Source organism: Triplophysa dalaica, chromosome 10, assembly GCF_015846415.1.
Source record: "Triplophysa dalaica isolate WHDGS20190420 chromosome 10, ASM1584641v1, whole genome shotgun sequence".
In the NCBI taxonomy this organism is placed as follows: Eukaryota; Metazoa; Chordata; class Actinopteri; order Cypriniformes; family Nemacheilidae; genus Triplophysa; species Triplophysa dalaica.
Genome location: NC_079551.1, coordinates 4252740 through 4269467, shown reverse-complemented (window position 1 = coordinate 4269467; position 16728 = coordinate 4252740). Strand labels below are relative to the sequence as shown.

At 38.9% G+C, this 16728-nt stretch overlaps 1 protein-coding gene across 1 annotated transcript; it reads right to left on the bottom strand.

Moving 5' to 3' along the window:
- Positions 1-5634: 5634 nt before the first annotated feature.
- Positions 5635-15683, bottom strand: LOC130429874 (uncharacterized). The gene is made up of 6 exons (XM_056758701.1): positions 15674-15683; positions 13821-14150; positions 13350-13463; positions 12002-12334; positions 8121-8237; positions 5635-6728 (listed from the first exon to the last, which is right to left on the bottom strand). The coding sequence occupies exons 1-6, from the start codon at positions 15681-15683 to the stop codon at positions 6439-6441; spliced, it is 1194 nt and encodes a 397-aa protein (XP_056614679.1). The 3' UTR covers positions 5635-6438.
- Positions 15684-16728: the final 1045 nt, after the last annotated feature.

Below are 16728 nucleotides of genomic sequence, written 5' to 3'. Positions count from 1 at the left end.
CGTATATTCACTCGAAGAGCTGAGGAAATACAAATGTAACAACTTTGGCAACTTCACAACTTATTTGTAAATTCTAGCATCAACATTTTACAGTGTATAAAGACACTTTAAGGTTTGTAGATTTGGTCATGTTCTCAGGTGGTTAAGCTCCAAGGAAACACTGCAGTCAACGTCAGGTTCTCCTCATGCAGATGTCTGTAGCTCCATCTAGCGGTTAAACATGGAAACACACTGAAAACTATTTCTAATCATTTCTTACTGTCATTAAATAAATCAGTTTAAGATTTCTAATAAATGTACATCCTGTTTTTGTTCTCAATTTTCTGTATTGTCACAAAGATGCATTCTATCTTAAAACGAAAGCTTACACAGACCTGACTGAAACGCCTCGTGTAACCGCACCCCGGCGTATGTAGATCACTTCGTAACATGATTTGAGTTCCTGTCAGAACAATTGCTTTGGAACCTGATGTTAAGTGGGAAAGTGATGCGTGTTACAATCAAAGCTGTTCATGAAATGTATTCATTTAACAATTTAAGACATACTAGTCTTTAATATCATAGCTTTAATGAACATGCACAGACTGTTTGATGACCCAGAGATACTGATATTACAGTTGTCGTCTAACTTGAGACTCGATCAGTTGCGAAAATATGTTGCGAAACGTCACCTCCGGCCATTTGTTTGGGTCGACTCTTCCCCTCAACACGGCTCAGTTTTTCTATTTATCTTGCTCTGTTGAATGGGAAAAGTGATTGTATGTAGACCAAACTGGCTGAGGCCGTGCAACTCCAAGCCGCACTTCCAGCTTTAACACGATGTCGACCAAGTCTATATAGATGAGTCACTGTTCTTCAGGATCTGAAGAAGTTTCGTGGAGTGCTAAAGGGCTCAAGCTGTGAACTGAGGTGAGTAAAGATGGATTTTAGAATTGACCTCTAAGTCTATTGACTAATAGATGAGATATCATTCAAACTTCAGGACTTATTGGGTAAATATTGTATATTTCTTTAAAATGATTTCACAGTGTTATCTTATACTCCAGCTGGTCCTTCTGTTTTAATATTTGTTTATAATGTTTCCTCTCACAGGCTGGAGCGGCGGTTCTCATTCATTTTTGGCAACAGGCACCGTTTAATCCAAAACATGCCAAAGGTGTCACAAATGAAATGATCTGATGAGAAAGATATGTCCAAATGAGATAGATAAAGTTCTGTCTAACTTACTGTTAAAAATAAATGAATGTGATAAAGACCACAGAAATGAAGGACATTATTATTAATTTGTATCTTAAAGAGGTTCATTTATTTAAAATGTAAATATTGTGAGTGTTTAACTATTAACTTTATGGGTAGTTCCCCAAGCAATGATCACATGAAGTATTTTATTAAAACAGGTAAAAAATAAGTTCTTGCATTTTGAAACAATACAATGACATTGATCTATTTGAACATGTGTCGGTTATTTTTTTTTCCGTTTAAGACAGATCTAACATTTATTTTAGTCTAGGACTAATTTTAAACCCTTTAACACCCCATACAAGAAACTTTTTCATAAGTCAACCCGTTCAGTCTGATCACGCATTTAAAACTTACAATTTTAATTTGCACTCTTATTCATAAAATATGTTTTTATGTGGAAACTAAAGAGCTAACACAAGTTTTGAAACAAATTCAATCATAAGTGACCTTCTTCTGGGGTCATTTTTTGTCCAGAGCGCCTCCTAGTGACGTGACATGTAAGATAATTAAACTAAGGAGATGAAGAAGCGCAACATATTGTGATATACCAGTAAACAGAACATGTTGTCAGACTAGTTTTTATTTTCTTGCAGCACGAGCATCAATAATACACCGAACATGTTTAAAAAAAAATAGTGAAACACTGTCCATGAAATGCAAAGAATAACAAAGTGGTAAATGAAAACAAACACAAAACTTCTTGCTCTACACATTTAATCATGTAACACACAGACCCACACATTTCAAGTAAAGTTTTTGTCATTTACTAAAGACAATTGCAAATATTTTGTATTCTTTCAGTTACACAAGTCAAAGCTGAACACAAAACTAGCACGTGTTTAAAACAGTACTTAAAAAAAAATGTTCCTCCATCATACTGATCAGGCACAAAGGTGTATCAGTAATGTTACATGTCGATGTATGACATCTATAAAGATGAGATTCACACCAAGCAGAACAAAATAACAGTATTACTGCATCACATTTTCTATTTTTGTATAAAAAGTATAAAAAAGTAGATTATGAGCTAGGGTTGTCACGATACTGGAATTTCTAACTTCGATACGATACCTTGAAAATATCGATATTCGATACCATGTTCGATACCACGGAAAAAAACTGCCACAAGGGGCTAATTTTTTTTATTAGAAGTTGTTTGAAGCCAGGTTTCTCAACAGTATACACAGGAACCTGATCCATGCATATGTACACTGCTACAGTCCTGTTCAGCTTCTTAGCTTCATTTAAGTTTGCTTCATACTTTTTTTGCTGTTCAAATACAGCTGGTAGTGTAGGTTGTGAGTGTGTTGTTTTTGTTGCAGGTCGACCACACTTTTAAAATGAACTGAACTATTTTACTAATCTTAGAACTTAAGTTAATGGTAATAGATATTTGTTAACATGAATAAACAATGAAAAATGCTTACAAAACATGTATTAATCTTAGTTAAAAGTGAATTTAAACTAACTTTTACTAATACATGTATGTACTAATTAAAATCCAAAGTTCTATCTGTTAATATTTTTTTTCATTGGACCAGAGCAAATCCGCATGATCCGTTGTATTTTTATTACATACTGTCATCAAAGATTAAAATATATCGGATTATATTAACTTTAAGAATTACGGTGAATAAACGAGACAACACTCATATCAGCAACAATACTAGGCCATCTTGGTTAATGTTTGAGTATAATGTTAAAATAAGAAAAGTTACCAACCTCTCGAAATTCTGATCCGGGTGTCTGTCTTTGCTATATTAGAGGTGTTAGCGGCTTTTTCTTAGCACGGCTCTGTAGCAACTCTTGCATATTGGCTTGTTTATGTCCTTCGGCTTTCCATGTTCATTTGCTTCATATCCAAAATATTTCCAGATAGCACTCCTGCTGTGTTCTTTATCAACCAAAGCCGGTTGCGGAGGTACGACGGCGTTTTAGTGCCACGAAATGTTACGAGATTAAAGTCGAAATGTTACGAGAATAAAGTCGAAACGTAACGAGAATAAGATCGTCGTAATACGTATTTTGTTTACGTGAAAGTTGTAGTTTAAGAGTTTAAGTTATGTTTAAGCACGTCATCTGAACCAGTGAGTTAGTTCTTAGTGCACGTCTGATTTTTTCTTCTGAATAAATTCAGTTTCCTACATTATCGCTGCAGTGTCCTTTTACTAATTATAACTCCGTGATGATGCGCCAAAAGACAAAGAATTTCCTTATTGCTAAATCATAATCTAAAGTAGGATTTTACCAAATCCACCACAGCCATTGTTTCTAGCAATTCTGTTAATTTTCTCAAAATATAACGAGTTTATTCTACGAGTTTATTCTCGTAACATTTCGACTTTATTCTCGTAACGTTTCGACTTTATTCTCGTAACGTTTCGACTTTATTCTCGTAACGTTTCGACTTTATTCTCGTAACATTTCGACCTTTTCCTCGAAATCTTGGATTTTTTTTAACGTGGTTCGTACGGAGGCGCCGCACACGCCATATTTATATTCACTTCACTTTTGCTATTTAACCAGAGCGAATGAGACGTGACAGGCACTGCAGGTCACGTGTGGTGTTTTTCAACGCGCTTTTGGAGATAAGTGAAAGTGACAGCTCGGCTAGGATCGGTGTATCGATACTTCGGGAAATTAGTATTGGTATCGTTCAGATATTTTCGATAAATATCGATATTTTTGACAACACTAATATGAGCTGTTTGCAGAGGTGGGTAGTAACGAGTTACATTTACTCCGTTACATTTACTTGAGTAAGTTTTTGAAAAAATTATACTTCTAGGAGTAGTTTTAAATCACTATACTTTTTACTTTTACTTGAGTAGATTTGTGAAGAAGAAACTGTACTCTTACTCCGCTACATTAGGCTACAATAAGCTCGTTACTTTTCTTTTGACCTCTTTAAAATTCTACGCGTCATTGTTTTATTTTGACAGAGAGTGAGACTTCTGCCAAAGGCTCTACCATGTGACTGTGTTTCACCAATCAAACGTAGTTGCGCAGTCTCGTCACGTGACCATACTCAATCTCAGCGGTGTTCGGCGGGACGGGTTAGTTTACAGTCGTAGCAAAACTAAAATGTCACAATCAACCATCGGCAATGCAGACACAGCCGAGGAGGAACACCCCTGTCCTCATATTGAAAGCATGTTTACTTTAATAAAAGTGCGAAACAGCAGCTACATTATGCGGTGTCTTCTGTGTCTCCCAAAACAAACGGACATTTCAGCATTCAAAAACTCAACATCTAATTTGAGGAAACATGTAGCGGTTTGTGTTCTAAAATCGTTTTTTTTTTTGCTGTGGATAGACGAATGTTTGTCTTTTAGGTAACATATGTTTTAAACATTTCCTATATATATTATGTGTGGAACGGTACATGTATTTGCATTGAACCGAAATGGTATGGGCGTCACGGTTCGGTGCATACATTTAACTTACACAGAAAATAACTTACACGGTATAAAAATAAATAAAACTCGCGTGCAAATTAATTAATATAATGCAGAACTACTGTTAGATACGTGGGTTCTTTAGGGACACTTAATCTGTAGTCCCGCTTTAGCTCTGAAGCGGGCTGCGTTTGCATTGCAATGCTTTAGTATGTTGTGTGAGAGAGAGAGAGAATGACGTGGGCGCTATCGAAAAGTCACAAAGTGTTTACTTATATCTGTGTGTGTGTATGAGGCGTGGGCAATATCGAACAGTGGAAACATAAACATTTTCCATCATTTTGTTTATGCAGGACATCATTCAAACTGCAAAGTGTTGAAGTTACTGTTAAATAAAATTTTAAGGAAAACAAATATATTAATCTGAAATGTAGCAAATTAACTTTCAAATTAATTGTTATTTTAATTTAATTTAGACTTTTCAGTCATCAAGGACTCCTGTTCACTGAAAAACGATCACAGCTTCACAGCAAGAACCTTGAGAACCAACTACTGTTGAAGCTTAATAGTGACATCACTGAGTAATTCTTTTGTGAAGTTGTTTGTTTCTGCATTTTTTGTCACAAACACACACACACACACTCTCTCTCTCTCTCTCTCTCTCTCTCTCTCTCTCTCTCTCTCACACACACACACACACACTGTATTTGTGTCTGTCTGATTGAATGCTTGTTAAAAAATAAATCAGACGTTACTCAACAGTTACTCAGTACTTGAGTAGTTTTTTAACCAAGCACTTTTTTACTCTTACTCAAGTAATTATTTGGATGACTACTTTTTACTTTTACTTGAGTCAAATTATTCTGAAGTAACAGTACTTTTACTTGAGTACAATTTTGGGCTACTCTACCCACCTCTGGCTGTTTGTTCCTTCACCCGACCCATAGTTTGGCATGTTGTTTTAGTAGTTAGCAGAATGTTTTTATTAACATGGATGGATGGATTGACCAGTGATGCATATTATAGTTATTATTTACAAGAACATCTTATGACACGGTGCTGGAAATAGAAATAAACTATACATTACCTATCTAGCTGTCTGCAAAACATAAACACTCTTTTCATAACTCCGTTTTTTTGTAAAGACATTGAAAGTGTAATAACAGCTTATTTTGTGTTAAAAGAGAAAGGTTTCAGTCAGACTTACAAAAATACTGTTACAGTAGACAAAGAGTAATAAAACAATACATTACGACAGACTACGCATTAAACATTTAAATAGTATTTATATAGATTAAGCAGTAGCTTGTACAGATTTGTCTTCTCCAGAGAGTGTGAGGACACAGGCTGTGAGGAGTGAGTGTTAAATGAAAAACTCTTGAGTGGAATATATGGACAAATGATTTGAAATGATTCATGAAACTGTTCCGCTGGTTTCCTCCAGTGTTCAATAAATGCTTTGAAAAGAATCGACTCAAAAGAATCATTCACTCAGGAATGAAGGAACTTCACAAAGTGTAATGAAGTAAAAGTACAGATTTCTTTAAGAGAAACACTCAAGTAAGGGTAAAAGTACACACTTTTCCAAACGTTTCATACAGACAAGGTGCTGCTCGCATCTCGAGGAGAATAAGAACTTAATGAGATGTTTCTCAATATTTGGTTACGAGTGCCGTGAAGAGCTTTGTCCGGCGTGAAGCAGCAGAATTTTGTATGCACGTCACGGGGACTGTGAGCATATCTTGCGGTGCTCACTGTCGCGCTCAACTGCTGAACATGCTGTGATTGGCTGAAATCATCACATGGTATGTGTTCGTGCGTGGTCAAAAACATTCAAGGCTTCATTAAAACCACAAACTCTAGCTGCTCTTGATGCATTACGAAATGTTCTGCAGGTAAACATTTTATCATGACTGGATAATCCACAAAGAATATCTGAATTAAAACATGTTGCTTCCATCGAGACACGCTGCTTTAGATGATGGAACAGAAGTGATGTTGAGCATCTATCTTCTACTTCATTCAGTAAAGGCTTCACAACTGTTGGGGAGTCATCTTCTGCTGATCCTGCTGAATCTGTCACAACATCTGTTTAAAAAAACATTTACTTCATGAAAAATGATGGTTCAGTCAAATATTTAAAGGGGCAGTTCATTCTGTCCTCATTTACATATAATCATTTAGCACACGCTTTCATCCAAAGCGACTTACAAAGTAAGAGAAAACAATCAGCTCTCACTCACCCTCATACTGTTCAGTGCAGTATAAATATCTTTGTTCTGCTAAACACAAAGGAAGATATTCGGAAGAATGTCAGTAATCAAACAGATTTGACCCCCATTGACTGTCATAACATTTACTTTTCCTACTATGGCAGTCAAGGAGGTCCAAGAACAGTTTGGTTGTTGACATTCTTACAAATATCTTCCTTTGTGTTCATCGGATCAAAGAAATGTAAAGAAGTTTGTAAAGCTGCTCTGAAATGAAGTGGTTTATTGAAAAACACAAAAATGACAGAAGCTAGACATCAACGGTATTATCGTTGTCAATATGGATGTTTCTCTTAAACAAACACATGGATTCACTTCAGAAGACCTTTGTTAAGATATTCGAGTAGTTCTTGTTCCATAGATGCATTTTTTGGAGCTTCAACACCCGTTAACTCCCATTCTACCACTTGTAAGTAAAATGATAAGTGATATAACTCAGACTGCATCATTCTTCAAGAAGAAAGTCATATTCACTTGGGATTCTTTGAGGATGAGACTAAATATAACGTTTCTCTTAAATAGTGCAGTGCAAGAGAATTTAAGCAAGCGTTGGTACTGATCAATATTAATTAATAAATTCACTACGCTATGTTGTGATGAGTATGCAAATAAAACCAACCCAAACCAATGATCTTTTAAAACAATAATCAAGAAAATATTACCATTTATAAAGAGACGTAAGTAGTGTGATGTGTTTCTTTGTTTACGACACAAGTGTCCAACTCTTCTGTGTTTATGCAGGAGAGTTTGAAGTCAATTCCCAGAGATTTCATCATCTCATCAGATATAAAAGACTCAACACTCATTGACTCCCATATTAGGATAAAGCACAATGGCAGTCAAAAGTGCTTCTGAACTGTTTGCTGTCCCACATTCTTCAAAATATCTTCCTTTGTGTTCAACAGAACAAAAAAATGATAAATAAATCCTCCTATGGCAGTCAATGAGTGTTGAGATCTGTCTGGTTATAAGCGTTCTTCAAAATATCTTTCTCTGTCTTCATCAGAACAAAGATATTTATGCACATTTGGAAAAGTCAAAGGAGAGTAAATGATGACAGAATTTTAATTTTTTTTGGGTGAAGTATCACTTACACATGAAGCAATTGGTTGAACAATATGGAGAAGATAAAACTGAACACATTAATATAAATACAACACTTCATATAAAAACATGTCATTTTCATCACATTAACTTGAGCTTTACTTACCCCTGACATAAACAATACATGAAGCACCTGCTCTCACATCACCAGTCTCCATTTCAGTAACATCAATCTCTGGAGAAACAGAATCTGGCACCACTACTGCTTCAATCCTCTCTTCATCTACAACAGCAGCACATAGAAGCGAAAAGAGAGAAACACATGAACATTTCTAATATCACAAACAGTCATGTCATATGTCATTCAAAGACATATTTATATTTAATTTGTCAAAAGAACTTGTCAAAATGATTTGGAGCATCCCTGTTACCGTGTTTCATTCGTTTGGAGAGAGGGAGAGTTTGGGAAGAACCAACCTACAAATGTAGCGACTGGCCAATCAGAATCAAGCTTTCCAATGACTTTCTTTTAGGGGGTGGGGGCATGGCCGTAAATCTCATTTAAAGGTTGGGGGGGGAAATACACATAAAATCTCAAGAGCACTTTTTGAAGGGGCCACAAATAATAGAGTCAAAATTTAACTAACTACAACACAAAGCGACAATATGCTTTAGGTTCATATGTTTATCATGCAGACTAGCAGTCATATTATAACTGAACTGAACTGTCACATACTGTAATACAAGTGAACAAAAAAGCTTTTTTTACATTTAAATGTTTTTTGTCTCTGTTGTGCAGACAGGAAACACATATAATAACACACTACCCATGACACTAAATGTTAACAATGAGTCACTTTTTAAACACTTGTTATCCTGGTTTATACTGCAACATCGTCTGACAAAGTCACTGTACATAGATATTAATGACTGGTTATTATTTTCCTCTGTAGTGCACTGCCTCCTCCAACAAACTTTGTTCATGTTCATGTACCCAAACAAACAGTCAGTAACAGTGACAGATGCTTCAATTCTGTGTTGTACTCATTGATGACGCCCGAGTTTCAGTAAACTGAATGTGTACCTTATCCATTTAATATCAACAACATTAAAGAGAATCACTTTATTAAAAGTGAATAAAATAGCCTTCTTACTTGAGTTCAACAACCACTGATGAACTGAGGCGCATACCTGAGTTGAATGTGTTGCGCAATGTGCAGGTGAGATGAGAGCAGGCAGTGGGCCAAACCACTGCGAGAGGCAGGGGAGGGGGAACTCAACAGGAACACAATTAGTTTAGGTAAACATAAATATATTTATGACAATAGAGAATGTGAGTTTAATTGGTTTGGGGGGACAACACTCGAATGGACGGGGGACACGAGTTAAAAAGGGATATAATCATAAATCATAAGGCGGTATCTGTCTTATATACATTGAAGGAAATAATTATTTGAACACCTGCTGAATTTGTAAATTTGCCTGCTTTCAAAGAAATGAAGGGTCCATGATTTTATGGTAGGTTGATTTTAACTGATAGAAACCGAATATCAACAAAAACAAAAACAATATGTTTTGCATTTCATTTAGTGAAATATGCATTTGATCCCCAAACAACTAGCAAGAATTCAGGCTCCACAGATTGGTTATGTGCTTATATGGAGCACAGATTAGTCCTGTCACTTTAAAATATGTATATATATATTTAAAATATATAACTCCTATATCAGCTTGTTATGTATATAAAAGATGCCTGCTAACAGAATCTGTATCTTTCATTCAACCTCTCCACCACCATACTCCAGACCAAATAGGTTTTAAAGGGTTTCAGGGACAAGATTGGAGACCTGCCCAACCTTGAATAGACAGAAGAAAAAATATACAGACAGACGCTTGGTGAGAAGGAGACGACTGTTGGTGCTATTATTTGAAAATAGAAGAAATACAAAAAAACCGATCAATTGTACTATTGCCTAGATTTCCCCAATGCGGTAAAGATGATCATGAGAAAGGTTGTAGATCAGCTCACAACAAAACAGAAGAAGCTTGTTTATCATTTCAAGACAGTTGGGACGACAGTTAGAAAGCAAACCACTGGAAAAACGGTACACCACAATATGTTGAAATCCTGAAGCACCTGCGAGGTCTTCCTGCCATAGAAGGCCTGCCTGTCTCGTCTAAAGTTTCGCAATGAACATCAAAATGATTAAAATAAAGGTGCTGTGAGACCAAAATGGACTCCAAAGTGGTCTCTCAAGCAAGAACAAAGCAAAGTTTTGCTTGGGGATCAAATACTTAATTCACTGCTTGAACTGCAAATCAATTCATAACCTTTAAATATATTTTTTCCCCCAGATTTTTTATAATCTGTCAGGAGTTAAAATAAATCTACCATAAAAATTATGAATAACCAATGAATATGTTATAATCTACTGCCATTAAACTTCTTCAACACTGTATTTCAGATCACGTTGTCATCTCAACACTTTGAAATGTATATTTTGTGACCTTTGGAATGAAACATTGCTTTTTGCTTTCGGTTTCTTTTTTATAGATCATTACTGTTGTTCACCCTTCACTTTTGTCCTTGAGTTTATTTTTTTTCTTTTGATTTCCTCTTAAGTTTACAGTTTTTCTCAGTCGCTTTGATGCATTTCTCACATCATTATTAACATTTGCACAACATTTTGTTAAACCTCCACAACATTTAGTCATTTGTGCACATCATAGTAGAGGTTTCTCGTTCCTTCCAACAAATTGCAAATGCTTTTGGACATGCATCAATTGCTTTCATACAACTCTCTGCTGTTTTATAACATTATCATTTGTTTATGTCATGTCAGTCAAAATTAACTAAACTTGTGAATGCTGAATAGCCATTCCATATAAAACTAAAAGTCCTCATTTCATTGCGTGAGTCATTGGAGGTGAAGGTATATGACACGCATCCACATACCCAAATGGCCCTGCTAGTTGCCATGGATGCAGCATGTGATGACATCACAGCAGAGTCCTGCAGAGAGTGGAGTTGCCACTCGAGGAGATACTTTCCTCGCTGCATTGCGAGAGATTATATTCGCTGTGATGTGGGAGAAACTATGTGGCCAGACAGAGAGGAACGTCTGGATGAGCATGAATGATTTACAGTACTATGTATGTTGTATGTTCAGTTCCAATATGTACTGCAATATTGTTTACAGTTGTGCACAGCTCTACCCAAAGGAATTATATTTTTGTTTTAAATAAGGGTGTTTTCTTTTGCACAATGCTGTGAACAATTTAGAATTGAAAAGAGCATATGGAGTAAAAATTTGAAACATACATATTCAGTGTTCTGTATTCAAATACCTCACTAAATACAACAATGTCTAACTTTACTGTAGTTTTCAAATGGCAGTGCAAATAGTATATAGTGCTGTCTTGAGCATGTTCAGGAAGTGTCACCAAAATCTTACTTTTTTTGCATTGCAAACCTTTACAGAGTAAACTGTCATAATGAAAACTTGACAAAGCCATTTGACTATCTTGTTTATAAACAGTGGTGTCAGGACTTTTCATCTTGATGACACTGACACTTTCATTGACATGAATACTTGCTTTTGAGGAATGAGCTATCCATTTTGAGCAAGTTACACGCTTTTGCAGGTTATCAACTAGGTTTTGCAGTTTGTACTAATTGTTTTGAGAAATTCATTAACTGTTGTGCAAATGTTAATAGTGATGTGAGAAATGCACCAAAGCGACTGAGAAAAACTGTAAAAGATACAAGCTTTCAGTCTGAGAGTGATGATTTTTTGACCGTATCGAGAGTTTAGTGCTTGCTTTTAAAAAATTAATATCATAACAATTATGCTCAATTAATTGTGAGAAGCATAAATGGTTATCCCGATTAACATACGATCAACAGTGCAGCCCAAGATCAAACTAAATACTCTTTGAAGATATGAAGTATTTAATACTACTCTACAGATCCTCAAGATTAATATCAGATTAGCATTAACCAAGAAAATTGAACGTAAGATGTGTCAATAGACCAGAGAGTTTTACCTGTGACTATAACACTGAACTGATAGTATGATGGTCCTCCACCGGTGATGAACTGAAGGAATGATTTCAGTCGACTGCTGCTGCCGATGTTTACTTTATACAGTCCAGCGTCTTCTGTTCTGATGTTTGTGATGATGAGAGATCCAGTCTGATCATCCACCTCTAGTCTGTATCTGAATCTCTGTTCATCAGTAAAGAGCTTGTTGTTCATACTGAATATGACTATCACTTTATCTCTAAAGCTCCACTCGATCACATCATCAGACTGGAGTTCAGTGACATCAGACTCAAGAGTGACAGAACTCCAGTTCTCAAGCACAGTCTTCTCTTTAACTGTAACAGGAGGACATAGAAGAGAAACACAAGAGAAAGAAACATGAACATTATAATCCAGTGAACAGGTAAAGATCATCAACATTGTCTTAAGAGAAACACAAAGGTCAGAGTTTTGACATGCAGGAAATGTGTGACCTGAATGTATATAAGGGTGTGTTCACATTTGCCATGTTTGGTTTGATTAAAACAAACTCTGGTGCGATTGCTCTGTTAGTGCGGTTTATTTGTGTAAGTGTGAGCGCTGCCATCTGAACCCTGGTGCGCACCAAACAAGAGGACCGAGATCACTGGAAAGATGGGTCTGGGGCCGCTTACAAACAAACTCCTGCGCAGTTTAATAGAAATATGAACGCAACACGGACAAGATACGGTCCGAAAATACAAGGCAATAAAAGGAGTGTTTATTAGATCTGTGCTTGCGCATGTAATGGAGGAATTACTAGTGCCGCTTTAAACACTTCAAAAGGTCTTCACGAGTTACCGACTGTGCACACTATAACCCACGCAGCACTGTGCAACAGCAATGTTTTGGATGTCCTGTATGATCCAATTTAAATATGAATCATAAAAGATGTCCAATCACGTTTCGTTAAATTAATTGAAATAATTGCTGTTAAAGGCTTGAAGAACAGTGATAGAAAGATGCCATTTAGATAGATAGATAGATAGATAGATAGATAGATAGATAGATAGATAGATAGATAGATAGATAGATAGATAGATAGATAGATAGATAGATAGATAGAAAAATAGATAGATAGAAAAATAGATAGATAGAAAAATAGATAGATAGAAAAATAGATAGATAGATAGATAGATAGATAGATGGTGTTCAGATGCAGCTGAATTTTACCGTACACCGCTGACAAACTGGATGTTAAAAAACGCTGCCAAAAGCCAAATCGCGTGCGGTTTATTGTAGACTAATAATGCAGCCATATTCACATCTTCATATTAATACAATGAATATATATGATTTCCTATTACAGTATCAGCTGAAGATGAAACTGACCCTTTCCATTCTGAGGTTCATAGTTAATGCGGCGAATCACAATCACAACAACAACAATACACAGCAGGACACCAAACACTATTCCAACTACACCTCCTGAAGATAGACCTCCATCTGTAATGATAGAGAGAAAGACTCAAGATCACATCAAACACACACATATTCCTGTCAGTTTAAGACAAACACAAGAAATAGTTTTACAATAGTTTCTACAGTAAAAAGTTTCAGTGACCCCTGCATGTCATGTGCTGTTAGGTGAGCAGGATAAACATGTAGATATTTAAAATAAAGTGTGGATGTTCTTCTGCAGAGGCGGCCTTTTGATTAGCTCTTGATCCCTCTAAATAAACTCATATTCTTTACTATCATGTAGATTTTTAAAGTGCAATAAACTCAAAAGCAAGAGTTGAAATCTTAATCTAAATTATTCATACACAACTGATATTAATATGAGAGAACTGAGATACTCACCACTGACAGAAACACTGAATGTCTTGGATTTTGTGTCTCTATTGGTGCTGATCTTTAGTTTATAAAGTCCAGTGTCTGTGGTTTTAGTGTTTGTGATGATGAGAGATCCAGTGTGAGGATCCAGCTTCAGTCTGTCTCTGAATCTCCCATCAGCATCATATATTGAGCTCTTATTGTCTTCTTTATCCACTTTAGCTATGAGAACACCATCATCTCCAAACCTCCACAGTATCAGATCATCTCTCTGTGTATGGACATCAGTGTGTAGAGTGATAGAATCTCCCTCGGTCACTGATTTCACTTCACCAGTACTGACCACATTTTGAGCAACTACAAGATGGATAGAGATAAGCGTGAGATCCGAACAAAGACATTTATTCAGATTTGGAACAACTAGAAGGTGAGTAAGTGATGACAGAAGAAGGAGTCCTATCGGGCCTGGCTGGCTTGTGGGACTTCCGAGGCAGCTGACGGGTAACGACAGGCCAAGCGGACTGCAGCCCGGGTGGTTGGGGAGGCAAAAACTCAGGCCTGGGAGGAGTTCGGTGAGGCCATGGAGAAGGACTATCGGTCGGCCTCGAAGAGATTCTGGCAAACAGTCCGGCGCTTCAGGAGGGGGAAGCAGTGCCCTACCAACGCTGTTTACAGTGGAGGGGGGAAGCTGTTGACCTCGACCAGGGAATATCATCGGGCGGTGTAGGAAATACTTTGAGGATCTCCTCAATCTCGCCATCACGTCTTCCATTGAGGAAGCAGAGGCTGAGGGCTAGGAGGCGGACTCGTCCATCACCCGGGCTGAAGTCACCGAGGTAGTCAAGAAACTCCTTGGTGGCAGGGAACCAGGGGTGGATGAGATCCACCCTGAGTACCTCAAGTCTCTGGATGCTGTGGGGCTGTCTTGGCTGACACGCCTCTGCAGCACCGCGTGGCGGTTGGCTGACAGTGCCCTTGGACTGGCAGACTGGGGTGGTGGTCCCTCTTTTTAAGAAGGGGGACCGGAGGATGTGCTCCAACTATCCGGGATCACACTTCTCAGCCTCCCTGGGAAATTCTATGTACTGGAGAGGAGAATCCGGCCGATGGTAGAACCTCGGATTCAGGAGGAACAGTGTGGTTTTCGTCCCGGTCGTGGAACACTGGACCAGCTCTACACCCTCTCCAGGGTGCTGGAGGGTTCCTGGGAGTTTGCCCAACCAATCCACATGTGTTTTGTGGATTTGGAGAAGGCATTCATCTTTGTCCCTTGCAGCAGTATGTGATTCGTGTCCCTTCGCTAAGGCCTATCCGGTCCCTTTACGACCGGAGCAGGAGCTTGGTTCGCATTGCCGGCAGTAAGTCAGACTTGTTTCCGGTGCATGTTGGACTCCGGCAGGATTGCCCATCTTGCCCGTTCTGTTCATAATTTTTATGGACAGAATTTCTTGGCGCAGCCAGGGGCCGGAGGGCGTCGGGTTTGAGGACCACACGATTTCATCTCTGCTCTTTGCGGATGATGTCGTCGTGCTGGCCCCATCAGACCAGGACCTTCAGCATGCACTGGGACTTTTTGCAGCCGAGTGTGAAGCGGCCGGGATGAGAATCAGCACCTCCAAATCTGAGGCTATGGTTCTCAGTCGGAAAAGGGTGGCTTGCCCACTTCAGGTGGGTGGAGAGTTCCTGCCTCAAGTGGAGGAGTTCAAGTATCTGGGGGTCTTGTTCACGAGTGAGGGAAGGATGGAACAGGAGACTGACAGACGGATCGGTGCAGTTTCTGCAGTAATGTGGTCGCTGTACCGGTCTGTCGTGGTGAAGAAGGAGCTGAGCCGCAAGGTGAAGCTCTCGATTTACCTCTCAATCTACGTTCCTACTCTCACCTTTGGTCATCAGCTGTGGGTCATGACCGAAAGGACAAGATCCCGGATACAGACGGCCGAAATGAGCTTTCTCCGCAGGGTGGCTGGGCGATCCCTTAGAGATAGGGTGAGAAGCTCGGTCACTCGGGAGGAGCTCAGAGTAGATCCGCTGCTCCTCCACATCGAGAGGGGCCAGCTGAGTTGGCTCGGTCATCTTTTCCGGATGCCCCTGGACGCCTTCCTGGGAGGGTGTTCCGGGGATGTCCCACCGGGAGGAGACCCTGGGGAAGACCTAGGAGACGCTGGAGGGACTATGTCTCCCGGCTGGCCTGGAAACGCCTCGGTGTCCCCCCGGAAGAGTTGGAGAAAGTGTCTAGGGAGAGGGAAGTCTGGGCATCCATGCTAAGACTGCTGCCCCCGCGACCCGGCCCAGGATAAGCGGAAGAAGATGGATGGATAATACAAATGATAATGTCATGGACTGAAATGATGGGACCCCTAACCTAATATTTTGTTGCACCACCTTTAGAGGCAATGACTGCAAGCAAATTTTTTCTTTAGCTCTCAAAGAGAGCTGTTAACAGGCAGTTTGGCCCACTCTTCCTAAGCAAACTGAGACGGAGCGATAACAGGTCTGTGACGTCCAGGGCTGCATGTGCGCCACAATGGTTGGATCAGTGTGTGCCTGCCAGTGTGCCGAGGGACATGGGTAACCCGCTGAACCCCACTCGTGATCGGGACCGGGGATTGCAACTGTTTCCCTTGAACAAGTAGTTCCCAGTAGGCGCCGGTCACGAACCAGTGTTGATTAAGTCCCTGGCCTTTGTAAACACTGCCCGTCGCTACTACCAATCGGATGGTTTAGGGAGGTCCTCGGATCGGCCTAACCGGGGCTTCCTGCGGGCCCTGGCTAAACGCTGAGAGGACGATCAAACTTGATTATTGGGAGGAAGTAAAAGTCATAAAAAGACTTCCGTATGTGAACCTGCGGAAGGATCATTGATGTTGGCCAGGCGCGTACCCGGACCCAGAGAGGAGAATATCCATTCTTATCCATTCTTGGGTGATTTAGCTGT

Excerpts from the sequence above, each read along its gene's own strand:
- LOC130429874 (XM_056758701.1), bottom strand. Across the intron at positions 13,464-13,820 it reads ATTCAGTGTTTCTGTCAGTG|ATGGAGGTCTATCTTCAGGA; the intron begins GTGAGTATCTCA and ends CTATCATTACAG. Across the intron at positions 6,729-8,120 it reads ATGTATTGTTTATGTCAGGG|ATGTTGTGACAGATTCAGCA; the intron begins GTAAGTAAAGCT and ends TTTTTTAAACAG.